Source organism: Lepidochelys kempii, chromosome 6 (assembly GCF_965140265.1).
Source record: "Lepidochelys kempii isolate rLepKem1 chromosome 6, rLepKem1.hap2, whole genome shotgun sequence".
In the NCBI taxonomy this organism is placed as follows: Eukaryota; Metazoa; Chordata; order Testudines; family Cheloniidae; genus Lepidochelys; species Lepidochelys kempii.
In genome coordinates this window covers 11,477,861-11,505,464 of record NC_133261.1, presented here as the reverse complement: position 1 = coordinate 11,505,464, position 27,604 = coordinate 11,477,861, and the positions used below count along the sequence as shown (strand labels likewise).

The 27,604-nt window shown below is 50.6% G+C and overlaps 2 protein-coding genes across 4 annotated transcripts in view; one reads left to right on the top strand and one right to left on the bottom strand.

Annotated features, from left to right (window-relative positions):
- Nucleotides 1-17,322, top strand: TACO1 (translational activator of cytochrome c oxidase I). 3 transcript variants are annotated; one of them, XM_073350491.1, is made up of 6 exons: nt 1-83; nt 510-768; nt 1,509-1,615; nt 7,594-7,727; nt 15,198-15,375; nt 16,305-17,322. In XM_073350491.1, the coding sequence occupies exons 2-6, from the start codon at nt 522-524 to the stop codon at nt 16,503-16,505; spliced, it is 867 nt and encodes a 288-aa protein (XP_073206592.1). In that variant the 5' UTR covers nt 1-83; nt 510-521; the 3' UTR covers nt 16,506-17,322. The 3 variants fall into 3 exon arrangements, with proteins under 3 accessions (XP_073206592.1, XP_073206589.1, XP_073206590.1); XM_073350488.1 differs by lacking the exon at nt 1-83 and adding an exon at nt 139-228; XM_073350489.1 differs by lacking the exon at nt 1-83 and adding an exon at nt 212-300.
- Nucleotides 17,323-21,915: 4,593 nt separating this feature from the next.
- LOC140913056 (uncharacterized) overlaps nt 21,916-27,604 on the bottom strand; it is a 35,801-nt gene continuing 30,112 nt past the window's right edge. Inside the window, exons 6-7 of the mRNA XM_073348737.1 lie at nt 25,242-25,507; nt 21,916-24,619 (exon numbers count right to left, since the gene is read on the bottom strand). Coding sequence (XP_073204838.1) covers nt 23,331-24,619; nt 25,242-25,507 — 1,555 coding nt within the window. The 3' untranslated portion in view covers nt 21,916-23,330. The remainder of the gene's footprint in view (nt 24,620-25,241; nt 25,508-27,604) is intronic.

Genomic DNA, 27,604 nt, shown 5'->3' with positions numbered 1-27,604 from the left:
CGACCTTCCGGCCCAGAGCCCCGCCGGATGCCTGGGTCCCGGGTCCGGCCGCTGGAGCGCTCGCGGCACCCGGTCCCCGGGCGGTAGGAGCCCCTTGCAGGGCAGCCCGGTCCCCGCCCCTGGGCTGTGCGCGGGGCCCCGCTGCGCCCTGGGGAGCCCCGCTGCGCCCTGGGGAGCCCGGACTCCTGGGTTCTCTCCCGGCTCTGGGCGGGGAGCGGGGACTAGTAGGTACAAGAGGGCCCAGGCCCGGCTGTGCAGCGTGGGAGTGTCACGGAAAGAGACGGGTCGGGCTGTGTGACGGTGCGTGTGTGTGTTACAGCGGCTCGCACCTCCGGCTGCTGTGTAATGTGTGTGTGTGTGTTAGAGGAGGCCAGTGTATGGGTGAGCGTGACAGGAGCTCACACTTGCCTGTAGTGTGTATGTGTGCTTCAGGGGGGCTGAGCAGTGTGTGTGTGTTGTGTGTGTGTGTGTGACAAGAGGTCCCACCCAGCTGTCTGTGTGCGTTTCAGGAGCTCACACCCATGTCCCTGCCCAGCGCCATGGGGAGGGCAGCTGCCCCATACAGATGCCGTGTTCTGGCCTCGGTGCTGGCGCCCAGGCTGGCTGCCCCTGCCCCCCGCTCATCGTGCCGGGCCCTGCACACCACAGGTGCCACCCCCGCCGGCCACAACAAATGGTCCAAGGTGAAGCACATCAAGGGCCCGCGGGACGCCGAGCGCAGCCGGCTCTTCCAGAAACTCACCATGCTGCTGCGCTTCGCTGTGAAAGGTACCGAGCGGGAGAGACCATTCCTGTGCGTGACCCAGCCCCAGCCAGAGGGAGCGCTACGGAGCCCTGCCAGCTTCCCCGTGCCCCACAGGCCCCGCTGCAGCCAGAGGGGGCATTACAGAGACTTCCTGGCCTCCCGGCACTTGATGGGGCCCAGCCTTCGCCAGAGGCTGTGGCTACAGAGCCCTGCCAGCCCAGCCTTGACCACTAGCACGACCCTAACTCCCACACCCCCTAACCTCTGTTAGCCCGAAGCCAGCAACCTCCCTGGCTGCTGGAGCAGAGGATGCTGGTCTGAGGGGTAGTGTCTCCCCTTCTCATCCTTTCTCCACTCGATCTTTCCTTTGTCCCACAGCACCTCCCCTAAGGTGGCTGGGTCTGTGCTCCACTCTAGCAGCTGTTTCACATAAGAGGGGGGCAGTCCAGTCCCTGTGGTTCAGGCAGCCGGAGGTAACAGCTAACGGTGTCTGAAGAGAGGAGGGGCCTTGGGACAGGTGGTTTGGGGCAGGGAGGGTCACCAGGGACCTCAGGACTCCTGGGTCCCATCCCCAGCTCTGGACGGGGGATAGTGGGTTAGAGCAGGGGGGTCTCAGAGTCAGGACACCTGGATTCTATCCCTGGCTCTTGGAGAGGAGTGGAGGCTGGTGGGTTATAGCAGTGGGGGCGGGGAGTCAGGACTGCCCTGGAATGGGATCCCAGCCATGTTTCCCTTGTGATGCCCCCTTTCTCTCCTGTTGCAGAGGGGGGACCCAACCCTGATCTCAACACCAACCTGGCCAACATCATCGAGCAGTGCCGGAGCAAGAGCATGCCCAAAGCATCCATTGAGGCGGCTATCAAGGGAGGGGTATGTAGCCGGGTCCTGCCAGCCCGGCTCATGGGCTGCAGCCTTTCTGTATTCTCTGGGCCAGGCCAGGCTATGCAAAGGGGCATTGCGAGCCTTGAATGAGAGAGTGAGGCTGGGCTTTTGGCTATGGTCCTGGGCTGGGCTACAGGACTTGTGGTTTCTATTCCTAGCTCTGCCACTTGTTCCCTCTGACCTTGGGAAGATCACTTGGGTCATAGCGAATTGCCAGACGGGATCAGAGCAGAGGTGTGTCCACTCCAGTATCCTGTTTCCAGCACCAGAGGCTGCAGAGGCAGGTGTAAGAATTCTGCAGTAGCAGATGTGGAGATAAGTTAGGTCTCAGTTTGGTCTGTAATAGTTACAGTCAGCTCAAGCCCTGAAGCAGGAGGTTTAATATCCCTGCCAGAAGTTGTTTACATTAATTATTCCAAGACTGGATGTTCTTATGGTTCATAGAAATATACAGTCCCTCTTTGAATCTTGCTAAGTTCTTGCCCCCTGTGACATCATGTGGCAGTGAGTTCCACAGGATAATCACCCATTGTGTGAAAAAGTATTTTCTATGATCAGCTTTGAATTTCCCACCTTTTATTTTGCTGAACATCCTCTCATCCTTGTGTTACGAATAGAGATGATTGGGAAAAGGAATGTCCATCCCACAGGAAATTCTGACACTTCTAAATTTGTTTTCATTCTGAATCAGATTAGAAAATTTAGATTTTAAAATGTTTAGTGGAAAGAAAGTTCAGACACACTGAATTATTTCCTTTCACTAATGCCATAACCTTGTAATTTAATACAAAATATTAAACCTACGTTGAAATTAACATAATATAATGTAAAATTGGAATGAACTGGAACAATACAGTCAAAATGAAGTGTTACCTTAGCAAAACACATTTTTTGTATTCTTGAACTGAGAAAATTGAAGTGATTCATTTTCACATCAAATTTCATTGAAATTTACAAGCTCCTGTGAAATGTTTAGATTCTAACAAAATTACCTTTTCTAATGGAAGACTGTTTTGCTACCAGTGTTTTGACCATCTGTGGTTATAGGGTGGGGAGAGCAGATGCTCTCAATCTCCTTTCTCTATCCTAACCTTCAGTTAGCTCAAGAGCATCCTTGACTTCAAGCTGCCCCATCTTGGGATTGTATAAAGGGACTTGGTTCTCAGGAACTGCCGAGGTCCCAGTCTCTGGAAGTCGTACTCCTTCATGCCCTCTCAAATTGGGGCCCCAACCCTGTTTGGGCCCAAAAATAAGTGGCCTGCCTCCATTTCCCCCTGAGTCTATTCAGCCCTAGAGTTAGGGTTGAAACATATCTGTCATAGACCCAGGACAGCCCAACAGCGAACATGTAATAAATGTGGCTTTGGTTTGTCTGTGCCTCAGTTTTCCCATTTGCAAATAGGGTCTGAGCTAATAAACCCATTCGTATTTGCCCAATCAAAAGTCACCCAGTTGCAAAACACACACACATGCACAGGGGTGAAGACTGCAAAATGAACTAGAGCAAATGGAAAAATCCCCCACCCTGCCCCGGTATTGCTACCAGTACCTTTTGATTGGTTAGTTTGGTCACACAGTACTGTTATGTTTTTCTGGGGGCTGAGGGGAATGTGCATCTAATCTTCTTCTCTTGTAAATTCATTTTTGAAAATGTCCTGGTTCAAAAAATGTGTCGGGGGGGGCTTCTTTCAGAGGGCGGGAAAAAGAATAGCAAAAATAATTGTGAAAGATTTAGTGAAAACTCAAGTACTATTGCACAGGAATAGTCTGTGGTGCCCATTTTCTGCACCCTGCGTCCTGTCTATTTAGATTATACGTTCTTTGAGGCAGGGGCTGTCAACTACTTGGTGTATCTGTGCAGCACTTGTTGCGATGGGGGACCTGATCTTGGTCGCCGTGTATCTGTGCACGCCCGGTCTGACGGGGACTTTTTCTCAGTCACCATGTGTCAGAACAGCGCCCGGCACAATGGGGACCAAATCTCAGTTCCGAGATGTCTCTGCCGTGCCCAGTGGGCCAGGGCTACGCTCTTAGTCATGGTGTGTCTGGGCTGCGTCCAGCCTCGTTCACCATGAGTCTAAGTTCCCCGTAAGCTGTGCAGCCATGCAGCAGTCTATTTAGTGCCGCGCAGGCGCTGAGGGAAGCAGCCTGGGGACCTACAGGAGGAGGGGTGCCCCTTCCCCAGCCCCAATTCACCCTGCGGCCCTGACCCGGCTGCAGCCGGATCAGGCCCAGGTGCGGGCGGGGCGGCACAGACCCAGCTGAAGCCGGATCAGGCGCAGGCAGGGTGGCACAGACCCAGCTGCAGCCAGATTGGGCCCAGGCGTGGCCTGACCCGGCCCTGTTGGGGCCGGGGGAGGGATGCCTATCCTCCAGCCCCAGAGCTCCCACGGCAGGGAGAGGCGCCTCTCCCCCTGGCCTCGCCCAGGTGTTGCTGTGGGGAGAGAGCACTGGGGGCGGGGGGAGTCCTCTCTCCCCGCAGTAGCCCTGGAGCACCCTCCTGTACCCCAAACTCCTCAGCTCCACCCCAGAGCCTGCACCCCCAGCCAGAGCCCTCACCCCCTGCACCCAACCCTCTGTCCCAGCCCTGAGCCCCTCATCCCTGGCCCCACCCGAGAGCCTGCACCACCAGCCAGAGCCCTCACACCCCTGCACCCCAACCCTCTGCCCCAGCCCTCAGCCCCCTCCCACAAGAACCCCTCAGCCCCACTCCCACCACATGGATTTTGTTACGTGCACCAATATGAAGATGATGCGTCACACATCACCTCCATTTTGGTGCCCGTAACAAACTTCATTCCGCACGCTGGTGGGAAAAATTAGAGGGGCCACTGCCATGGGTATGTCTACACAGCAATGAAATATGTGGCTGGGCTCAGTCAGCTGACTTGAGCTCATGGGGCTTGGGCTGCAAGGCTATAAAATTGCCACGTAGACATTTGGGTTTGGGCTGAAGTCTAGGCTCTGGGTGCTGTCAGTGATAGGAGACTGGGCTAGATGGGCCTAGATCGTCGGGCTCAATGAGTAGTGATCAACGGCTCGACATCTAGTTGGCAGCCGGTATCAAGCAGAGTGCCCCAGGGGGTCTGTCCTGGGGCCAGTTTTGTTCAACATCTTCATTAATGATCTGGATGATGGGGTGGACTGCGCCCTCAGCAAGTTCACAGATGACACTAAGCCGGGGGTAGGGGTAGATATGCTGGAGGGTAGGGATAGGGTCCAGAGTGACCTAGACAAATTGGAGGATTGGGCTAAAAGAAATCTGGTGATGTTCAACAAGGACAAGTGCAGAGTCCTGCACTTAGGATGGAAGAATCCCATGCGCTGCTACAGGCAGAGTGGCTAAGCAGCAGTTCTGCAGAAAAGGACCTGGGGATTACAGTGGACAGGAAGCTGGATATGAGTCAACAATGTGCCCTTGTTGCCAAGAAGGCTAACGGCATAATGGGCTGCATTAGTAGGAGCATTGCCAGCAGATCGAGGGAAGTGATTATTCCCCTCTATTTGGCACTGGTGAGGCCACATCTGGAGTATTGCGTCCAGTTTTGGGCCCCCCCCCCACTACAGAAAGGATGTGGACAAATTGGAGAGTCCAGCGTAGGGAAACGAAAATGATTAGGGGTCTGGGGCACATGACTTATGAGGAGAGGCTGAGGGAACCGGGGTTATTTAGTCTGCAGAAGAGAAGAATGAGGTGGGATTTGATAGCAGCCTTCAGTTACCTAAAGGGGGGTTCCAAAGAGGATGGAGCTTGGCTGTTCTCAGTGGTGGCGGATGACAGAACAAGGAGCAATGGTCTCAAGTTGCAGTGGGGGAGGTGTAGATTGGATATTAGGAAACACTATTTCACTAGGAGGGTGGTGAAGCACTGGAATGGGTTACCTAGGGAGGTGGTGGAATCTCCATCCTTGGAGGTTTTTGCCCATCCTTGACAAAGCCCTGGCTGGGATGATTTAGTTGGGGTTGGTCCTGCTGTGAGCAGGGGGTTGGACTAGATGACCTCCTGAGGTCTCTTCCAACCCTAATCTTCTAGGATTCTATGATCTTGGTGGTGTTCCCATATGGCAAAGCCTACAATCTATTGCTCCAGAGGGCCCCCTCCTTTACCCCAGTTTCCAGGTCTGACCGGTGCTCCACTCCATACCATAAAAATTCAGAGTGTTTCTATGGCTCCAGTTTGCGGTTGTGTCCCTCATGTATGTGTGTCCAGAGAGGAAGCAGGAGCCATTCCTGGGTAGTGCAGGAGCCACCAGTAACGTATATCTGGGGCCTGCTGTTGGATGGAGACTTGGCCTTTATTGTTTAACCCCAGGCCTTCCTGTTAGTATATGGGCCTGTTTGTTAGCCTGGGGCAGAATTTTGGGCTTGACTTCTGATGTTCTTATATCCTTACTAATAATTGTGAACAAAGACACTGTGTGTTACTTCTACCCAGCCAGATGGGCTTGTTAGTATAATGAGAAGAAAGAGAGTTAAAAGGGTTATTGGGTATGGTGAGGAGTATAACATACGAGCATATCCTGGTTTGCCTGGCACTTCTCTCAAGCCAAGTTCAAGCAACCAGTTAGGAGGGGCAAGAGGGGATTGAGGGGAGACATAAGAAACACTGAAGGCCAAAGAAAGGCCTGGCGTTGGCCAGAACACAACACCACTCCTTATCCCTCCCATGGGATACAAAAGAGGTGATACCATGACCCTAGACTCACGACCCTCTGAAAAGGAACATGACCATACATTGTAAGGGGTAGGACCAGGGGTGTGCACTATCGATATATTTGGGCCTGCTAAGGAGGTGGGAATAGGGAACGGGGATACAGGTAAAGGATCTGTGGCATCAGAGCCATGGATATGCTTGCTTGAAACTAACCCCAATAAACAATGCATTGCCTGCAATGTTCCCTCTAATTTTTTCCATCCATGTGCGGAATAAATTTTGTTATGTGCACCGAGGTATGTGCGGATGTGCACCACCAGTGGAAACAAAAACCCTAGATATTATATATATATATTTTTAACAGTTACCAGGGCTAATTACTCCAGCCTGGACTGGTTAGGCATTTTAGAACTCACTACTCAAAGAATTAAATTTAAATGTAAGAGAGAAATAAAAATTATTAAATGCATAGACCACTCAAAACACTAAAATAACACACTTTGAAAGAATAAAATTACAGAGAATATATGCGAATTGCGGGAAGTACCAAGAAGTACCAACAACAATAATACAAGTATGTGTTGGGAGGTGAGTGTGAATGAGACTGTGCGTGTGTATGAGAGAGAGAGAGACACACACACACACACAGATGCTGTGTGTGTGTGACAGACTCTGGGTGTATGCTGGCTGCTGGAGAAAGCCATGCACTGTCTCTTTAAGACACTCACTGAAAGCTCTCCTGCTCTGTCCTGAGCCCTGTTTCGCCTCCCCTGCTCTGTGGAGATGGGCTACAGGGGGAGAGGGAGAGAGAGAGAGAGTGTGTGTGTGTGTGTGTGTGTGTGTGAGAGAGAGAGAGAGAGAGACTGAGACTGTGAGCTGGCTGCTGGGGAAATCTCAGGAACCGTGCACTGTCTCTTTAAGAAAGGTGCCCAGACACTCACCATTCAGACCTCAGACTGCAGCAGCTCTGAGTCCTGAGCCAGGCTGTCCCCTCTGCTCTGTGGAGATGGAGTACTGGGGGAGGGGGACACCCTGACATCAGTATCCTCCTCCCTCCACCCCTAGTCTGCATAGGCAGCAGGAGGGTCTCGGGAGCAGCTGCAGGACAGAGCAATGGGAGGGGAGGGGCACCTGAACACACGTTGCTGGCTGCGCGGAGAACACAGATTGCCTGCACTTTGGACTTCCAGTCTTCTGCTTTCTGTCTGCATGGCAAGGACTGGGGGTGGGGTATGTGTGAAGGGAAAGCCCCCTAACACCTCCCAAGACATAAGCCCAGCTGCAGAGCTGAATCTGCCCCTTCTCGCTGCAGGACAAAGGGAAGAGCTCCTCGTACCTGCTCTACGAAGCCAGAGGCCCTGGGGGATCTGCGCTGCTCATTGAGGTGCTGACGAACAATGCAAAGCGAGCCTACCAGGATATCCGGCTCATCCTGAGCCGCAATGGGTCAGTCCTTCCCTGCCGAGCCCGACAGTCCTGCATTTCATTGCACAAAGGCCCTTCCCGTGCTCCATGCAATGACCAAATCCGACGCTTCTGGGTCTTAAAACATGATTGTCTCGTGGTTGAGATAAACACAATGCATGAGTTCAAGGGCAATAGTTAGCTAATGCTCTCTGCAGCCTGGCCACAAGTGGGAGACATGGAACATACAGTCTACATGGGGATCAGGGCTGGTCTGTACATGAGGTTGTAATAAGCAAGGCCTTGGGTTGAATTATCAAAAGCACCTAAGTGATTTAGGAGCCATAGTCCCATTTTCAAAAGTGACTTTTGGCCTTTAGGAGCCCAAGTCTTAGCAAATCAATGGGATTCAGGTTCCTAAGTCATGTAGGTTGTTTGGAAAATGTTACCACTGGTTAACTAGAACAGGTGCACCGGGTTAATTTAAATGGGTTTAATTAAACTGGTGCACATCTGTGGCATTAATTTAGATGGAATAAAGGGGCCAAAGGTGTTAACCTAACAACATCACTGTCCAACACAAAAAAGTGTTAAACAAGGTTCGGGGTTTGATATACAGAGAGCTTATGCTGCTTAGCCGCACAGCAAATACTCCACTAAAAATCCTTTTGTTAAAGATTCAGAAAAGAAGGCAAAACAGTTAAAACCTTTGAGATGTAAAGTAGTGAGTAAGGCTTTCATTTTAACAGCTTCCCTTCTAGTTGGAGAGAGTCTTTAGACGTCAAACAAGGGTTTCTCTAGTCTCTTAGATGGTCACAAAGATGGTGATTACTGGTCTTTGTGCTAAAAGATAAGTTAGTTGAGATGAGCTGAAGCTGTTACTGCTGCTGCTAAAGTCTGATCGCATTTTATCTCATGTTTGGGGCTTTGTCTGCACTGCAAAGAGACACACGAGCCGGCTTGGGCTAAGAGGCTGTTTAACTGTGGTGTAGACATTCAGGCTCAGGCTGGAGTCCGAGTTCCGGGACCCCATGAGGGGGGAAGGTCCCAGAGCTCGGGCTCGGATGTCTACACGGCAATTAAACAGCCCCTTAGCGCGAGCCCGAGTCAACTGGCACGGGCCAGACGCAGTTGTCCAATTGCAGTGTAGACATAACCTGGGATTCAGGTCGAGCTGGTAGGGGTGGTGATGTCATCTGAATCCCTATCTTTGGCCTGGTCTGGTCAGGACATCCCCGAGGATTAGGATGAAAGGGGTCTGGGTCCAATAGTCTCCATCTGTTCTTCCCATATTTTCCCCTAAATTGCTTTAAGGACCCCAGAATGTACTGATGTGTGGAATAGCCCGGCCCCTTGTTATCCTGTTCAGCAATTAGGCCTAATTTCCGATTCACCAATTTTGGTTCATTAATTTCTAGTTGCACATCTTTGGTGTTTAGCAAGGATGATTTTAATATAGCCCTTGAGTTATACTAGTCTGACTTTTTTGTTTTAAACTACTTCATTCTTTCTTTCTTTTTCATACCTTTTCCCATCAGCATTTGTTATTAGGGCAAATATAGTGCCAATCTATAAAAAGGGAAATAAGGAAAACCCAGGGAATTACAGACCAGTCACCTTAACTTCAGTACCTGGAGAGATAATAGAAAAACGAATTAAGCAATCAGTTTGCAAACACCTAGAAGATAAGAAGGTGATAAATAACAGTCAGCATGGATTTGTCAAGAACAGATCATGTCAAACCAACTTAATAGCTTTCTCTGACAGGGTAACAAGCCATGTGGATAGTGGGGGAGCGGTAGATGTGGTATATCTTGACTTTAGTAAGGATTTTGATACTGTCTTCGATGACCTTTTCATAAACAAACTAGGGAAATACCACCTAGATGGAGCTAGGTGAGTGCATAACTGGTTGGAAAACTGTTCCCAGAGTAGTTATCACTGGTTCATAGTCAATCTGGAAGGGCATATCAAGGGAGGGTTCTACAGGGATAACTTCTGAGTTTGGTTCTGTTCCATATCTTCATCAATGATTTAAATAATGGCATAGAAGAGTACACTTATAAAGTTTGCAGATGATACCAAGCTGAGAGGGGTTGCAAGTGCTTTGGAGGGTAGGATTAATATTCAAAATGATCTGGACCTACTGGAGAAATGGTCTGAAGTAAATAGGATGAAATTCAATAAGGACAAATGCAAAGTACTCCATTTAGGAAGGAACAATCAGTTGCACACATACAAAATGGGAAATGACTGCCTAGGAAAGAGTACTGCAGGAAGGGATCTGGGGGGGTCAGAGTGGACCACAAGCTAAATATGAGTCAACAGTGTAACACGGCTGGGGGGAGAGGTAGATATGCTGGAGGGTAGGGATAGGGTTCAGAGTGACCTAGACAAATTGGAGGATTGGGCCAAAAGAAATCTGATGATGTTCAACAAGGACAAGTGCAGAGTCCTTAGGATGGAAGAATCCCATCCACTGCTACAGGCTGGGGACTGACTGGCAAGCAGCAGTTCTGCAGAAAAGGACCTGGGGATTACAGCGGACAGACAGCTGGATATGAGTCAACAATGTGCCCTTGTTGCCAAGAAGGCTAACGGCATATTGGGCTGCATTAGTAGGAGCATTGCCAGCAGATCGAGGGAAGTGATTATTCCCCTCTATTTGGCACTGGTGAGGCCACATCTGGAGTATTGCGTCCAGTTTTGGGCCCCCCCACTACAGAAAGGATGTGGACAAATTGGAGAGAGTCCAGCGGAGGGAAATGAAAATGATTAGGGGTCGGGGCACATGACTTATGAGGAGAGGCTGAGGGAACTCGGCTCGTTTAGTCTGCAGATGAGTGAGGGTGGATTTGATAGCAGCCTTCAACTACCTGAAAGAGGGTTCCAGAGAGAATGGAGCTTGGCTGTTCTCAGTGATTGCAGATAACAGAACAAGGAGCAATGGTCTCAAGTTGCAGTGAGGGAGGTCTAGGTTGGATATTAGGAAACACTATTTCACTAGGAGGGTGGTGAAGCACTGGAATGGGTTACCTAGGGAGGTAGTGGAATCTCCTTCCTTAGAAGTTTTTAAGTCCTGGCTTGAAAAAGCCCTGGCTGGGATGATTTAGTTGGTGTTGGCACTGATTTGAGGAGGGGATTGGACTATATGACCTCCTGAGGTCTCTTCCAACCCTAATCTTCTTTGATTCTGTGACTGCTGCAAAAAAAGGGGACATTGTTCTGGGATGTATTAGCAGGAGTGTTGTAAGCAAGACACGAGAAGTAATTCTTCCACTCTACTCCGGTGCTGATTAGGCTTCAACTGGAGTATTGTGTCCAGTTCTGGGCGCCACATTTCAGGAAGGATGTGGACAAATTGGAGAAAGTCCAGAGAAGAGTGACAAAAATGATTAAAGATCTAGAAAACGTGACCAATGAGGGAAGACTGAAAAAACTGGGTTTGTTTAGTCTGCAGAAGAGAAAACAGAGAGAGGTCATAACAGTTTTCAAGTATGTAACAGGTTGTCACAAGGAGAAGGGAGAAAAATTGTTCTCTGAGGACAGGACTATCACCGTGCCTCAGTGGGTCATAACTGAGAATACCAAATTCAGGACAAACTGCTGAGAAATAGAGCTGAATTACTCCAAAACTTGTGGTTATTCTTCCATAAGATAAACCAAACCAGCAACAAAGTTAAACTTAAAAAGAAAAAGAGTACTTGTGGCACCTTAGAGACTAACCAATTTATTTGAGCATGAGCTTTCGTGAGCTACAGCTCACTTCATCGGATGCATACCGTGGAAACTGCAGCAGACTTTATATACACACAGAGAATATGAAACAATACCTCCTCCCAGCCCTGGAGAGAGAACCTGGATTTGTGCAGGAAATGGCCCAACTTGATTATCATGCACATTGTGTAAAGAGTTGTCACTTTGGATGGGCTATCACCAGCAGGAGAGTGAATTTGTGTGTGGGGGGTGGAGGGTGAGAAAACCTGGATTTGTGCTGGAAATGGCCCAACCTGATGATCACTTTAGATAAGCTATTACCAGCAGGACAGTGGGCTGGGAGGAGGTATTGTTTCATATTCTCTGTGTGTATATAAAGTCTGCTGCAGTTTCCACGGTATGCATCCGATGAAGTGAGCTGTAGCTCACGAAAGCTCATGCTCACATAAATTGGTTAGTCTCTAAGGTGCCACAAGTACTCCTTTTCTTTTTGCGAATACAGACTAACACGGCTGTTACTCTGAAAGTTAAACTTCTGTCTCACCACACTGGCTAACGAGAAGTCAGAACTGCAGCCTCCTTAGGCATTCCAGTCCTTTTTTCAACACCCAGACGCTCGACTTAATGAGGAGTGGTTATTTAAAACCAATTTTATCAACCAAAGGATTATTCTGAGCCCAAAGAAGGAGCCACATACCCAGGTCAATATATAACTCAGATTTTACCCAATAATCACACTCTTACCAATCCTTTAGTATCTACTATCTAAAGGTTTATTTATAAGAGAAAAGAAAAAGGTGAGAGTTAAAATTGGTTAAAGGAATCAAATACATACACATGTTGCAAAGTTCTTGTGTCAGGCTTGAAATAAACCGTTGGCCTGTTAAGTCTCTGGTTGCTTCCAAATGATTGGAAGGTCCTCAGTCCTTTGGATGCTCCCATTAGTATAAGTGCATAGTCCAGAGATCACAGCAGGAAAGAGGCAAAATTGAGATGTTTCCAGGGCCTTTTATAGCTTCTGCCCTATGGAGGGAAACCCATTGTTCCAAGCAAAGCCCTCAGCACAATCTGTTTAAAAGTACAGGCCGAGATGGAGTTCAGCACCACATGATCTAGTCCAGGGGTTCTCAAACTGGGGGTCGGGACCCCTCAGGAGGTCGCGAGGTTATTACATGGGGGGGTCACAAGCTTCAGCCTCCACCCCAAATCCTGCTTTGCCTCTAGCATTTATAATGGTGTTAAATATATATAAAAAGTGTTTTTAATTTATAAGGGGAGTCACACTCAGAGGCTTGCTGTGTGAAAGGGGTCACCGGTACAAAAGTTCAAGAACCACTGATCTAGTCATATGCCCTTGCATGCTTCAATGAGTCATAGCAGGGGCCATGAGCAATATTCTGGCTGGAAAGTCCATCAGGTGGGGATAAGCTTCTGCTATGGCCCATTGTATTTGTTGATGGGTCATCAACTTGAATACTCCATTCACAATGTGCTGGCTAGACTGGATGTAAATACCTTGTGGGTGTTACCACAGGAGCGAACACATTTGAAATACAGGTACATAGTCAATATTCATAACTTCAGGTACTAAAACGATACATGCATACAAATAGGGTAATCATAGTCAGCAAACCATAACCTTTCCTTTGACCCCTTACATGACATACTTGTATAAGATTTATTGCAATTGTATAACCGTGGTAGCAACAATAATATACCTGATCATATTTTAATCAGATAATGTCACAAGGATAAGAAACAACGGGCATAAATTGCAGCAAGGGCAGTTTAGGTTGGATATTAGGAAAAACTTCGTAACTGTCAGGGTGGTAAACCACTGGAATAAATTACCTGGGAATGTTGTGGAATCTGCATCATTGGAGATTTTTAAGAGCAGGTTAGATAAACACCTGTCAGGTATGGTCTAGATCAGCGTTTCTCAAACAGGGGTCCCCGAGGGTACCCCTGGGTGTCCGCAGGCCCCGCTGATCAACTTCTCCCCGTCCCTCCCAAAACTCCTCCCCCTTCGTCCCAGCACCTCCTGCACGCTAAAGATCCGGGGGTGCAGTGGGGCTAAGGCAGGCTTCCTACATGCCCTGGCTCCACATCACTCCTGGATGCTGCTGGCAAGTCCCTGTGGCCCCTGGGGGGGCCAAGGGGTCTCGGCACACTGCCCCAGCCCTGAGCGCCAACTCTGCAGCTCCCATTGGCTGGGAACTGCGGCCAATGGGAGCTGTGGGGGCGGTGTCTGTGGGCACGGGCAGCTCGCAGAGATCCCCTGGCCCCCCAACCTAGGAGCCGCTGCCAGAGGGATGTGCCGGTCGCTTTCGGGAGCCGCCCGAGGTAAGTGCCTCCCGGACAGAGCCCGTACCCCCAGCCCAGAGCCCACACCCCACATCCAAAATCCCTCCCAGAGCCCACACCCCGAACTCCCTTGTGCACCCCAACACCCTACCCCAGCCTGGTGAAAGTAGGTGAGGGTAGGAGAGAGCGAGCGACGGAAGGAGCGGGTGGAGTGAGCTGGGGGTGGAATGAGCGAGGGGCAGGGCCTCCAAGAAGGAGCAGGGCGGGGCATGGCCTCAGGGAAGTGGGCAGAGTGTGGGGACTTGGGGATTCCTGAAAATGTTTAAATCAAAATGGGGGTTCTTGGGTTGCTAAAATTTGAGAACCGCTGGTCTAGGTAATACTTAGTCTTGCATTGAGTGCAGGGCACTGGACTAGCTGACCTCTCAAGGTCCCTTCCAGTTCTATGATTATATAGAGTACTGTGACATCTTATGAATTTTTACATTTTTTTTACAGTTGATCTCACAATTAGGGTAAATTTGCCAGCCCACTTATCACAACACATCTCTGGGTGGACTCTCTTATATCCGTGCAAGAAAGGCTTAATTGGAGGTAGCTTAAACCTCTTCCCAAACCATTTACATTGTTATGGATTCAGAGAAGAGCTGCAAGAGCAATCTGAGGGCTGGAAAACCTGCCTCATAGCCAAGGACTGAAGGAGCTCGATCAATGTAGTTTATCTCAGAGAAGGTTAAGACGTCATGTGATCCTGCAAAAAGAAAAGGAGTACTTGTGGCACCTTAGAGACTAACCAATTTATTTGAGCATAAGCTTTCATGAGTAGCTCACGAAAGCTCATGCTCAAATAAATTGGTTAGTCTCTAAGGTGCCACAAGTACTCCTTTTCTTTTTGCGAATACAGACTAACACGGCTGCTACTCTGAAACCTGTCATGTGATCCTGGTCTATAAGCACCGACATGGGGAGGGGTTTTCTGAGACCAGAGGGTTCTTCAACCTTCAGACAAAAGCAGAGCGAGATCCACTGGCTGGGAGCTGAAGGGAGACAAATTCAGGCTGGAACAAGGAGCCCAAGGTTACCAGGGAGGGGAATGAACCATTGGAACAGCTCCCCAAGGGACGAGGTGGATTCTCCATCACAGGGAGTCTGTCAGTGGAGATGAGATGTCTTTTCTCAAAGCTCTGCTCTAGCTCAGCCAGGAGTTACTGGGCTGGAGGCAGGAATCGCTGGAGGAGATTCTCTGGCCTGGGTTAGGCAGGATGGGCACAATGGGCCTTTGACATCTCTGAGATAAATTCAGTACACTGGGAGCCTTCAAGCTCTCTCTGTGAGGCAGGTGATTCATTCTTGTGGCTCTTCTCTGAGCCTTTCCTCGCTCGTCTCTATCCTGTGCGAAGCACGAACCCCCTGGACCAGCATCCAGGAATGGTCTCTCATGCTGTATTGAAGTGACTCCCTGTCCCTTGATGTCCCCCTGTTCCCATGCAGGGCACAGATGTCCGAGGGGGCCCGGCACAGCTTTGACAAGAAGGGGGTGATCATAGTCAGTGGGCAGGACTGTCAGCAGAGGCCAGTGGCCCTGGAGCAGGCCCTGGAGCTGGCGATCGAGGCCGGGGCCCAGGACGTGTGGGAAGAAGATGAGGAGGAGGAGCGAGCAGTTCTGAAGGTGTGTGTGTGTTAGCCAGGGTGCCCCTGTCATAGTGGCAAGTCCATTGTGGCCCTTGCCACAGGGCCCTCCCACTGCTGCAGGGCAGATTGCTGGGAGAACGTGGGACTCCGGAGTGGGAGATACCATCAGCCAGTGGGGGGCAGCGGCTGTTGTAATTGCTCAGGCACCAATCGGGGCCCACCTGGTGCTAATCTGCCTCGGGGGACAGGTGTGGAGATATGTGGGGATCTGGCTGGTTCTGATCCAGCCCAGGTGACAGGGGAGATACATGAGGGTCTGGTTGCTGCTGATATGGCCGGGGAAGGGGAGGAATCGTGGGGATCTGGCATTGCTCCGGCCCAGGGGAGGGGAGAGATGTGGGGGTCTGGCTGGCGTGGCTCTGGCTCAGGCGTATTATACACGGGATCCGTGGGAGGCATTGGGAGGGTATGCTTTGCATTTACCCTCGAGAATGCTATGGGAGCATAAGGAGGTTGTAAACCTGCCCTCCCCAGGGTCTTCCCTGGCTGGCATGGGCATCGCATGCTGCCCTCTGTCCCATTCCCTGCTTCCCCAGGGGGCCTGTGTATGAGTGAGAGCTGCCCCAAGGCTGCTCTAGCATACACCTAGGGGCTCGTCCTGTACGCCCTGTCCCACCGGAGTGACTGCATGGGCCCCCCTTTGCTGCCGTTATTCCTCGGGTGGGCGGGTTAAATCCCCTGGAGCCGCAGTGCAGGGACAGGGTGAATGTGGGTCAGACGGCGAGTTAGATGGTGGCCAGCACCAGGCATTGAACTGGCAACAGCCTGGTCTGAAGAGGCAGGCTCTACAAATCAAGCCCCGTGGGGGTGGCATGGTCTGTTCAGCGGGCACCTATGCTGCAGCCCAGGGGGCCAGCGGGCAGGTTTGCAGCCCCTCACAGCCCCTGTCCTGTCCTCTCCCCTCAGTTTGTGTGTGAGGTGCCATCTCTGCACCGGGTGCGGGAGAAGCTGGACTCACGGGGGCTACAGTCGCTCTCCACTGCCCTGGAGTTCATCCCCAATGCCAGGGTGCGGCTGTCAGATGAGGAGATGGAGCGGGCATCCCAGCTGCTGGCCACGCTGGGCGACTGCCAGGAGGTGATCCGGGTTTACGACAACATCGAGTAGGGGCCAGTGCAGGGGGGTAGCAGATGGAAATCCGCCCAGATAGATGGTGACCAGGCATGTCGTTCCCAGCTTGACCTAGTCCTGGCCTAAGATCAGCCCATATGGAGGGCAACGGTTGACAGCCTGAGATCCTCTCGTATGGACGGCAACCTGTGTGTGGTTCACAACTTGGCCTAGTCCATTGGATCAGGAGGCCCTGGGGCAACCAGTTCAGGACTCTGCCTCATCCTGCCCTGGGATTGGACCCCTGAACTCCACGTGGTTTAGGGCTCAGCCCAAGATCGGGCTTAATTTGAGATTTCTTCCCAGGTTGAACCATCCCCATGGCTGTCAGGCCATTAGTAACAGGTGCAGTTCTCTAGGTGCCAGCACTGGGTGCAGTCTGGCGGCCCTCTCAGGAGCAGAAGTCCTTGCTCCTGAGGATGGGGCGTGTTCTCTGAGGCACCTTATGGCTCTTAACTCCGTCCCCTGGGATTCGTGACCTGAATGCCTCGGCTCCCCTCTTGAATCTGATCCAGCAGGCCTTCTGCAGTAAGCATGATGTTCTGGCACGTCCCCCACCCCTTGCCTCTCTCCCACCATGGTGGGTGGAGGGAGCTTCCTCTGCACCCATGCAGCACCGAATGCTCTGTGGATAAAGAGTAACAGTGTGCCAAGGCAATGACAACCTACGGACTTAACACCTCCCTGTTGTGTGACCCCCTGTTCGCACCCCCAGCAGGAGAACAATAGGGAGTGCATCCCACCCTCCAAATGTACTGTCCAGGGCGGGCTGCCTTTCCCATACACTGCTTAATAAATGGTTTGCTTGTCAGTGCTGGGGAGACTTTGTCCATAACTTGGTTCTCACTAAAGTGTTGGTATGTCCATCCAAATGCAAATGCACCAGGAAGGGCAGAGGGTGCAGCATTAGGAGAAGGGGGCCTTTTGGGGGTCACAGAGTATGGGTGTTGAATGAGCAGTTGACTGGCAGGTAAACGGGATGGTGACAAACTGTTAATGGTTCAAAAGAACCACAAGAATGATTTGAGGTCTGGAAAATCTGCTGTATAGTGAGAGAGTGGAGGAGCATGATCTATTTAGTGAAGAGAAGGTTAAGAGGTGACATGGTCTGTAAGCACCTAAATGAGGAGGGAATTGCTGAGAGCAGAAGGCTGTTTAATTCCCAGACAAAGGCAGAGCAAAATCCACAGGATGGGAGCTGAAGGGAGAAAAATTCATGCTGGGAACAAGGGGCCAGTGTTTCTCAGAGAGGGGACTTCACCATTGGAACAGCTTCCCTATGAGGGGGTGGATTTTCCATCACTGGGAGTCTGTCAGTGGAGATGGGGTGTCTCTTTTTCAAAGCCCCAGTCTAGCTCAGCCAGGAGTTATTGCGTCAGAGGTGATACCGCAAAGATTCCCCAGACTTCATTTTGTGTCCCTAGCTTCCATTTTGAATAGGCAAAAGTCACTCCACCATTAGAAGCTGCAGTTCACATGGTACTTCACTGCTGAAAGTAGGCCAAAAGGTCGAAAGTTCAGCGGGGGGAGGGAAGTGTGGAATAGAATTGATAGAAAGCCGAAAAGGTGCAGAATAACTCAGTGATAAACAACTAGCAATAAATATGCACCCTAAAGATCTGATAGCTGACAGGACAGTATAAAAGGCAAATGGTTAAGACTATTCAAACAGTTAGGAGTGGAGTGAATGAAAAGATCGAGCAGAGAGGTGACCTGAAAGGGTGGAGCCAAATGGAGTGAAGCAACCTGAAAAACCAGCAGCAGAGTCAACACAGCAAAATCAGCAGATAAGGTGAGTCTGTTAGTTACAATTCTAGTATAGCACAGTACAGTGTAGTATTAATATGTGTGTGCGTGAGGATGTATGAGTGTTAATTTTGCTTTATATATGTAAAACTCAAAGTACATTTTAAGATTGCTGTGAGTGATCTGTTGCAGACTGGCCATCTGTAATGGAGCGCAACCACTTAGAATCATTTAAACTGTATACTATTGCAGTTTAAATGCTCTTTAACTTGTGTTAATAAGGGATTTGTGCCTTTAGATATTAGTATATAAGGGATTATTATTTTCACCAATAAAAAGGAGCCTAGTTTTGGAAAGAATACTGCTTGTGTCAATCATTTTATCAGAAAGTTATATCTGTGTTGGCCAAGTTTTTCCCTAACTACTTTGGAGACCCAGACCGCGGGAAGGATAGATTAAGAGGGCGATAGGCAGGTTATTTAAGGGTGCCCCAACACCAGTTTCTCGGAATAACAAACTGGTGAGCCATCCAGGAGTTGTTAAGGAAAGAAGGACGATTGAAAGAGTCAGTTTAACACAAGGCAGTTAGTGGTATAGATAAATTTGTGGGACAATTGAGAGTGGCACATGACCTTGTGGACAAGGACTGTCTCAATAAAGACTTGGGGCTACTATAATCCCATGTGCGTGGCCTTGTGGATGGGGATGGTCTTGTAAGGACCAGGCACTGACACAGTCCCGTATGTATGACCTTGTGAATAAGGATCTTCCTATTAGGACCAGGCATGCATGACTGAGGAGTCCTGTGAAACTTTTATCTGTTGTTGTTACAGCATAGGTCGGGGAGGTGCAGAACTATGAGAGACAATCCCATAAGCAAGCAAGAGGGTAGGAACTAGGGGCATAAACTATGTTTCTGCTATAGTCCACTCAGGAAACTTAAGACTCTGGTATTATTACCTGGCTACGTGTGTAAAAATATCAGAATGACAGCAAAGAAAGTAGAATTAAGTACTATTAAAGACATGGTATTAGGAAAAGAGCTAAAGGATTTTGTTTTAAAATATGGAGACAGTCCTTCGAAGTGTGGTGCTTTTATCCGTCCTGATGCATATCAACTATGGAAGCAATGGGATCAGTGAGTTAAGCCTGAGAGAAAAAGAATCTTTTCAAGAGCTCCAGACAGGTTTGCAAATGGTAGCTGCAGTATTAAATAAAGAAGTAAGTAGTCTGAGGATAAGGATGCAGGAATTACAGGAGAAAGAAATAGCGAGAGAAAAGAAGTATGGTTTAAAATTACAGAAGCTAGAGGAAGACAAGGTAGCAAGGGACAAGGAATTGGCTAGTCTAAGAGTGGAGGCTGATGTGCTGAGAGTTACTATGTTAACACAAAAAGAAAAGGAGGACTTGTGGCACCTTAGCAACTAACCAATTTATTTGAGCATAAGCTTTCGTGAGCTACAGCTCACTTCATCGGTGAAGTGAGCTGTAGTGAGCTGTAGCTCACGAAAGCTTATGCTCAAATAAATTGGTTAGTCTCTAGGGTGCCACAAGTCCTCCTTTTCTTTTTTGCGAATACAGACTAACACGGCTGTTACTCTGAAACCTGTCATTATGTTAACACAGACCATAGGTGCCGACTCCATGTGTGCTCCGGGGCTGGATCACCCATAGGGGAAAATTAGTGGGTGTTCTGCACCCCTTGGCAGCCAGCAAGGTAGACAGAATGGGGGGAAGCGAGATAAAGAGGACAATGAAGGTAGACATTTTAGTAGGAGACAGTGGAGAACCCCTGACTCATTGAAGAGTTTAGTTTGGAAACTATTGTTGAAGTATGAGAACAGGGACCAAACTGACAGGCCACCCACTGCAGAACTGCTTCAAAGGCTGGCATACCACGAAAAAGCTGCACCTACAGCTCCCCTGCCTGCCAAGAAAATAGCATAGGGAGGCTGGACACCCCTGTTTTCGCAGTATCAGCACAAGATCCTGCTGGCTTGGTGGCACATTTAGATCAGGGTACCTGATCGATTTTTTAAAAGTAGGTCTTTTCACAGATTCTGAGTGGGTACTAAGAGCTATAGTAGACTGGATGTCCCAGTGGCAAAAAGAGAAATGAGATCAGCAGGTAACAAGCCTGTTGCCCATGCCAAGAAATTGTCTTACCTTTGGAATTTAGCACAGCAGAGAGAACAGCTGGTACAAATGGGAAAGGTAAGGGGTCATAAGAAAGAGACTGAGGAGGCTCAGTGGAATAACAGTGCAGATGCGGAGGCTAAGGAAGGCGCTAACGAGGGGACATTGTGGCAACCGTAATTCCAGTTAGTTCCAGTAGCAGTAGAAGGGGATAAAACAGAACAAATAGGTCTAATATCCCTACAGGAAAAAAAGATCCAGCAATAAAAAGGCTTGTAGCTAAAGGGGAATATCAAGGGTGGAAAATTTGGCTGCATAATACAGGATTCATTTTAGCTACCAAAATGGGGAAAATGTGCCAGTAAGGGTTGTCCCAACTGAAACAAGATCTGAAGTGATAACCCTAGTCCATAATAATGGACATCTAGACATGGAGAAAACACTCAGCAGGCTGCAAGCAGCAGCTGGTGGCCAAATATGAGAACTGATATGGAGCAGTATGTAAATAATTGCTTGCCTTGTGCTGCCAATAATGAAGATATTGGACTGGTAGAAGGACCCCCCCCCCCCCCGAGTCATCAAAGGATAGAGGGTCCCTGGACCAGAATACAAATTGATTGTATTCTTCCATTACCTTAAACCGAAAAAGGAAACCAATGTTGTCTGGTAATAATTCAGTGTGAGACAAAAGGAAAGAGTGAAGTGAAAAATGGTGTTTCTCTCCTGTCACTCGCCCCTGGGGGGTGTCTCAGCCAGATGGAGCTTTGGGACGGGCACTGAAGATGAATCCTGCATCCAAATAGGGGCCACAGGAATCAGAGAAGTCCCAGAATTGGGAAAGCGTAAGAGGACCCTGCCCTGCTCCCTGCATCATGATGCCCACTACAGAGCCCCCCCTTCCCGCTCCCTGCAGCACAGCCCCCCCTACTGAGCCCCCACTCCACTCCTTGCATCACAATGCCCCCTACTGAGCACCCATCCCACTCTCTGCAGTGCTCCCTAGCACCACGCTGGGTTACTGGGCTAAGCAGCACTCCCATTGCCCTCCAGGCTGTGTATTGTGAGGGCCCCTGAAAGTAGGCCAGGCTCAAGGGTCGGGCAACCATGCTGGGGTGGCTGCATCGGCCGCCTTTCCCGATTCATTCCACTGCATGTGCTCCTGGACCCTGCCCGTGGGCCAAGTTAGGGTCAGCATGGCATGCGGGGTCCCATAGCAACAGTCACCCGCACAGCAGGGGGCCCACCGAGGAGCAACAGGTGGTGCCCTTCCCAAGCGCCACCTACAACACAAGGTTGGACCTGAAGACAAACAATAAGCCCCGCCTTTTCCGCCATTGAACATGTGGGTTATTGTTCATAGGCGGGAATTCACTGGACTTTAACCTAACTTTGCGTGTTTGTACCACTGTGTTTTACTTAATAAAACGTATGTGATTTGGGATTTCATTTCATGTCAATATTCCTTGACCCTGGGCACTTTACAAAGTTGAGAAGTTGATTACAATGACAAACCATGACAATGCTATAGAAAAACTGGTATTTTGTTCTGAGTTTTTCCTTCAATTTATTTGAAAGTTCCAGAAAAAACAACCACCTCACAAAACAAATGTTAAAAGTACAAATATTGGGAATGCAACATTTCCATCACAGCCAGTCATCTCAATACAGCCTCCACAGCTGAGAGCATGGTAGAGGTTAACCGATTTGTTATCCACAACACAAATACGGGACGTGTGACTCTAACTCACAGCCTCCTTCACATCCCAGTGAGTGTTCAAATCTCCAAGCAGCCTGACAAGATCTCCCCAGTGGAGCTATGGCCAACTTACTCCAGCTGGGGATCTGGGCCATTGACTCTAATGAAGCTACAGACAATTGACACCAGCTGGGGATCTGGCCCCATTGACTCTGTTGGGGCTATACCTGATTTATGCCAGCTGGGAATCTAGTTTAGCAGACTATACTCCTTGTCTAGTTAGATCTGCAAGCTGAGATCTCAGAGACATAGGCTGTTACTAGTGACCCAAACTCAGTGACTGAATAGTTTAAATGTTTTGATTCCAGCCTTTCAATCTTCCCCTGGATGAAAAGTTTTTGCTCTCCCAATGCAGTTCTGCCTGGGGAAGCTCCCAGCCAGCAGATCTCTTTCTGCCTTTGTCTGTGAGATCAAAGACCCCTCAGAAATCGAGAGAAATGAATCTAGTTGGGGAGTGAGTTCTAAGCGGATTGTGGGACAAGTCAGCACAAGAAGATCTGTTTGATGTTCCCAGTGCACATCTGCCTGGGTGCAACCACAGGTTGTGTTGGCAGGGCAATGTATAGCCTTTATTGAAAAGAGCCGGTTGGAACTTTTGTGATGCCATATGTCTCCGTCAGCAAATGCCATTTCATTGAGTGGAAATACATCGATTTCAATGAAATTTCATTTAGGAAAAAAACTGGAACAAAATGCTTTGACCTTTAGCGGAACATTTTGATTTCCCATTTCCAGATGATGTTTCTTTTCAATTTTTTAAATTGCGTATTACATATATTTTAAAAATTGTATATTATGGTATATAATAAAGAATGAGAGAGTCTAACCCAGAACAAATTGTTTTTGCTAACACTAGATGTTCCCTCCCCCTCCCCCACAGATTTTGTTTTAGGGGAAGTTCTGAATTTGTTTCTTTTCATTCTGTTTTGGAATGGATATTTCCCCCCCAAAAAATCACAGAATTTCCCATAAAATGGAAAACCCATGTTCAGTCCAGATCCATCTATGAGTCCACTGTGTCGCTGCTTTAGCCCTATCAGGAGAGGCAGTTGCATGTCCAACTGTGTGTAACCCTCTGCTGCCCAGGCAGCATATTGTGGTTTGTAATTCCCACCATGTCTCTGAGTTAGCACAAACATTGGAGGCTTGTGATGTTAGACCCATAGTCCCCATGGCGAGCACCATTATGTGGGTGTGGTGGAGGGCTGCAAGGCTGTGTGGGTCCTTTGGTGCTGCAGATAGCCTGAGCTCTGCCGGAAGCTCTTGCCGCATTGGTGGCAGCGGTAAGGTTTTTCACCGGTGTGGATGCGCTGGTGGGTGAGCAGGTTGGAGTTCTGGCTGAAGGCCTTGCCACACTGCGGGCACTTGTATGGGCGTTCACCGGTGTGGGTGGTCTGGTGCTGGATGTAGGTGGAGCTCTGGCTGAAGCCCTTGCCGCATTGGTGACAGCGGTAGGGTCGCTCCCCAGTGTGGGTGCGCTGGTGGGTAACCAGATGGGCGCTGCGCCCAAAGGCGCGCCCGCAGTCCGGGCACTTGTAGGGCCGCTCACCGGTGTGTGAGGCCTGGTGAGTGATGAGGTTGGAGCTCTGGCTGAAGGCTTTGCCGCATTGGTGGCAGTGGTAGGATCTCTCACCTGTGTGGGCCCGGCGGTGCTGGGCCAGGGCCGAGCTCTGCCCAAAGCACTTCCCGCACTCACCGCATTGGTATGGTTTCTCGCCGGTGTGGATGCGAAGGTGCTGGGCCAGTGTGGAGCCCTGTGTGAAGCTGCGCCCGCACTCGGGGCACTGGTACGGCTTCTCCGCCAGGTGCACGCCTTGGTGCTTGAGCAGGGACGAGCGCTCCACGAAGACCCGTCCACACTGGGGGCACTCGTGGCGCTTGACCCCCGCGTGCACCCGCTGGTGGGTCAGCAGGTTGGCATTCTGGCTGAATCCGCGGCCGCACTGTGGGCAGCGGTAGGGCTTCTCGCCCGTGTGGGTGCGCCGGTGGGTGGTCAGGTTGGAGCTCTGGGCGAAGCGCTTGCCGCAGTCAGGGCACTGGTAGGGGCGCTCCCCGCGGTGAATGCGCTGGTGTTGGCACAGGGCTGAGCTCCAGCTGAAGCGCTTGCCGCAGTCAGGGCACTGGTAGGGGCGCTCCCCGGTGTGCGTGATCTGGTGCTGCAGCAGGTGGGAGCTCTGCCCAAAGGTCTTGTCGCACTCGCTGCACCTGAATGGCTTCTCGGCTGGCTGGGGGGCAGAGGTGAGATCTCCAAGTGCCCCATCCAGCTGAGGGGCAAGGGTGGGATCCTCAAACACCTCTTCTTTGTTGCACCGGAAGGGCTTGTCCTGCTGGGGGTTAGCAGTGGGATCCCTGGGTACTTCGTCCCCACAGCCAGTGGAGTCTGCCAGGTTCTCCCAGAGGGAGAATGGGCACAGGGAGCTGAGGGCAGAGGGGGCAGTGTTGGTACCTTCCTTGCTCAGCTTCCTGTCAACAGCTGGAATGAAGAGACAATCCAGATGAGAGTCAGTCTGTTGTTATAACATCTACGGCAGGGGCACCTATGAATGGGGATGGTGCAGGGCTTAGGGCACTGGACCGGGAGTCAGGAGATCTGGGTTCAATTTCCTGCTCTGAAACGAACTTCCTGAGTGATGCTGGGTGAACCTCTCTGGGCCTCACCTTTAGCCTGATCCTTCCTAGCCTCACAGGGGCTGCGTGTGGCTAAACTCACAAATGACTGTGAGATGCTCAGACCTGGCACCGGTGAGGCCAGATAAATAACACGGATAGATACATGTGCCAAATAAGAGCAGGGCCCCGTTGGGCCGGGCACTGCACAGACAGAGTGACGGAGAGTGGGGCCCTGTCATGTTGGGCGCTGCACAGACACCCAGTGACCGAGATCAGGGACCCATCAGGCCGGGCGATGCACAGACACCCAGTGACCGAGATCAGGGACCCATCAGGCCGGGCGATGCCCAGACACAGTGACTGAGATCAGGGACCCATCAGGCCGGGCGCTGCACAGACACCCAGTGACTGAGATCAGGGCCCCGTCATGCTGGGCGATGCACAGATACGCAGTAAGGGCGGGGGATGGAGAAGTGATTTGTTACCCGTTTCCAGGGGTTCCTCCTTTATGTCACAAAGAAGCTCACGTTGGTGTCCTGTTTCCGGGAGAGCTTGGGGCTTCTCTTTGGGGATAGAAAGCAGCTCATAGTGGGGTCTTGCAGGTTTACCCTTTCCCTCCTCCTTCTGGGATAGACATTCTGGATGGAGCTGCGGCTGGTCCAGCTGGGAACCGGGAGATTCCCATAATGCCCCAGGGGATGCCATCTTCTCCCGGGCCACTTGTTCAACCTTCACCGGCATGCACCCTGACCTGGGGAGGAGCCGAACAGGTCACCATGGAGCCAGGGCCTGGGAGGACCCACGGGGGAGAGGGGAGACTGCAGGGAATGTGCCCCAGAGCCGGGGGAGGGGAGCACAGACCCGCGCTCAATCCCCAGAGCCAGCAGGGGGCGCTGTGGGGGCTGGAGAGGCCGGTAGCCTTGGCTGGAGCCAGGCTGGGTCTGTCGGAGCCTCCCCCAGGCACAGCTCAGCCGATGCTCCCCGGCCCCCAGCCCGCCCCCACTACCCCAGCCCCGTTCCCAGCCCATACTGCCCCGGAGCTGGCTGGGGGAGCGGGGGTCTCTCCAGGCCGGTCCCCTCCTCCCGGCAGCGGCTTCTCCCGGGCAGCGATTTCCTGCCTCCCTCCCCGGGTGCCGCCTCTCGCGGCCGCCCGGCGCCCCGCACTCACCGCCCGGCTGGGGCGATCCCCCCAGACCCCGCTGCTCACGCGCGGGCCAGACCTGGGGACCCGGGGACCGCGCGGTCAGGAAGGTCCCTCCGCTATCCTGTCCCCGTCCCAGCCGTCTGCTCTGTGAAGTGGCAGACCCAGGAGTCACTGGGCTTAACCCTTCCCACCCCAGCCATGACGCTGCATGAGCCGCTCAATGCATTGTGAGAAATGTGGCAGATCCCCCACGGGTGTAAACTGGGCTCAATGGGGGCTAGGGTGACCAGAGAGCAAGTGTGAAAAATTGGGATAAAGGGTGCAGGGTAATAGGCACCTATATAAGAAAAAGGCTCTGAAGTTCGGGACTGTCCCTATAAAATCGGGACATCTGGTCACCCTAATGGGGGCAGATCCCCAACTGATGTAAATCGGCAACACTCCATTGAGGTGACACTGATTTACACCAGCGAAGGATCTGACCCTGGGGCATCTTTGACATCTCTGTGTTAGGCAAAAATTCCCCAGAATTATCTTGCCACCCTTCAGGCCTTCTCTCTGTCCTAGCCTTTCGGCCTATTGTCTGTCTTTCCGCTATTCCTCTGGCCAAATGTCATTGCAGCCTCCACACGTGGCTTGGAAGTTTCTCCCTCAACACCTGAGAGACTAGACTCCCTCTTATACTGCTGGTGTATTCTGTGGGCAACCTCTGCCTCCTGCCCTACAGTTGTTTATAACAGCTTGGATTTAGAGTCATGGAGCTCATGGCCAGAAGGGCCCATTGTGCCCATCTGGGTCAGGCTCCTGCCTCACCCAGGCCAGAGAATCTCCCCCAGGATTCCTGCCTCTGGCCCAGTAACTCCTGGCTGAGCTAGAGCAGAGCTTTGAGAGAGAGACGCCCCACCTCCACTGACAGACTCCCAGGGATGGAGAATTCACCCCATCCTAAGGGGAGCTCTCCCAATGGTTCATTCCCCTCCCAGATAAACACTGCCCCCTAATTCCCAGCCTCCATTTGTCTCCCTTCTGCTCCCAGCCAGTGGATCATGCTCTGCAAAGACTGGAGGATAAAGAGCCCTCTGCTCTCAGCCATCCCCTTCATGTCAGTGCTTACACTGGGATCACGTCACCTCTTAACCTTTTCTCGAATAAACGAAACCCATTGAAGTCCTTTGGTACCTCACTATTGGCAGGTGTGGCAGGATTTTATTTTTTAAAATAACGTCGATGTATCACATCAGTTTGGTGTGAAGCAATTTTTTCAAAATTTATATAAATTTTCACAATTGTGGGAAATTATAGAAGGTCCAACAAGGTGTGTGGGGGCGAGATATCAGACAATAATTATTTAATGATGGTAGACCTCGAGATTAAAAAAGTTAAAGTTTTATAGTTACTAAAACACTAATGGTCAATGTCACATGTCAAAATAAAACAAGGCATGTAGCCTTAAATCAAACTCTAGTTCTCAAGCAGCATGTTTCTTGCTTTACCTATCTGTAAATTTTTATTATTACAGCGGAAATTGTTTTTCATCTATGGGTGTGTGTGGATGGTGAAATTGACATTTATCGGCAGTTACCAATAAAAATATAATCTTAACTATAGAGCAGGTTTTCCAGACCTCAAATAGCTCCTGTAGCTCGTCTCTGAAACCCTTCTCCAATGGTGGGAGAGCTGTGCTTTGCCATCAAAGGCCCAAAT

Excerpts from the sequence above, each read along its gene's own strand:
- TACO1 (XM_073350491.1), top strand. The coding sequence starts at position 522 with ATGTCCCTGCCCAGCGCCATGGGGAGGGCAGCTGCCCCATACAGATGC. Across the intron at positions 7,728-15,197 it reads CTCATCCTGAGCCGCAATGG|GGCACAGATGTCCGAGGGGG; the intron begins GTCAGTCCTTCC and ends GTTCCCATGCAG. Across the intron at positions 15,376-16,304 it reads AGGAGCGAGCAGTTCTGAAG|TTTGTGTGTGAGGTGCCATC; the intron begins GTGTGTGTGTGT and ends CTCTCCCCTCAG.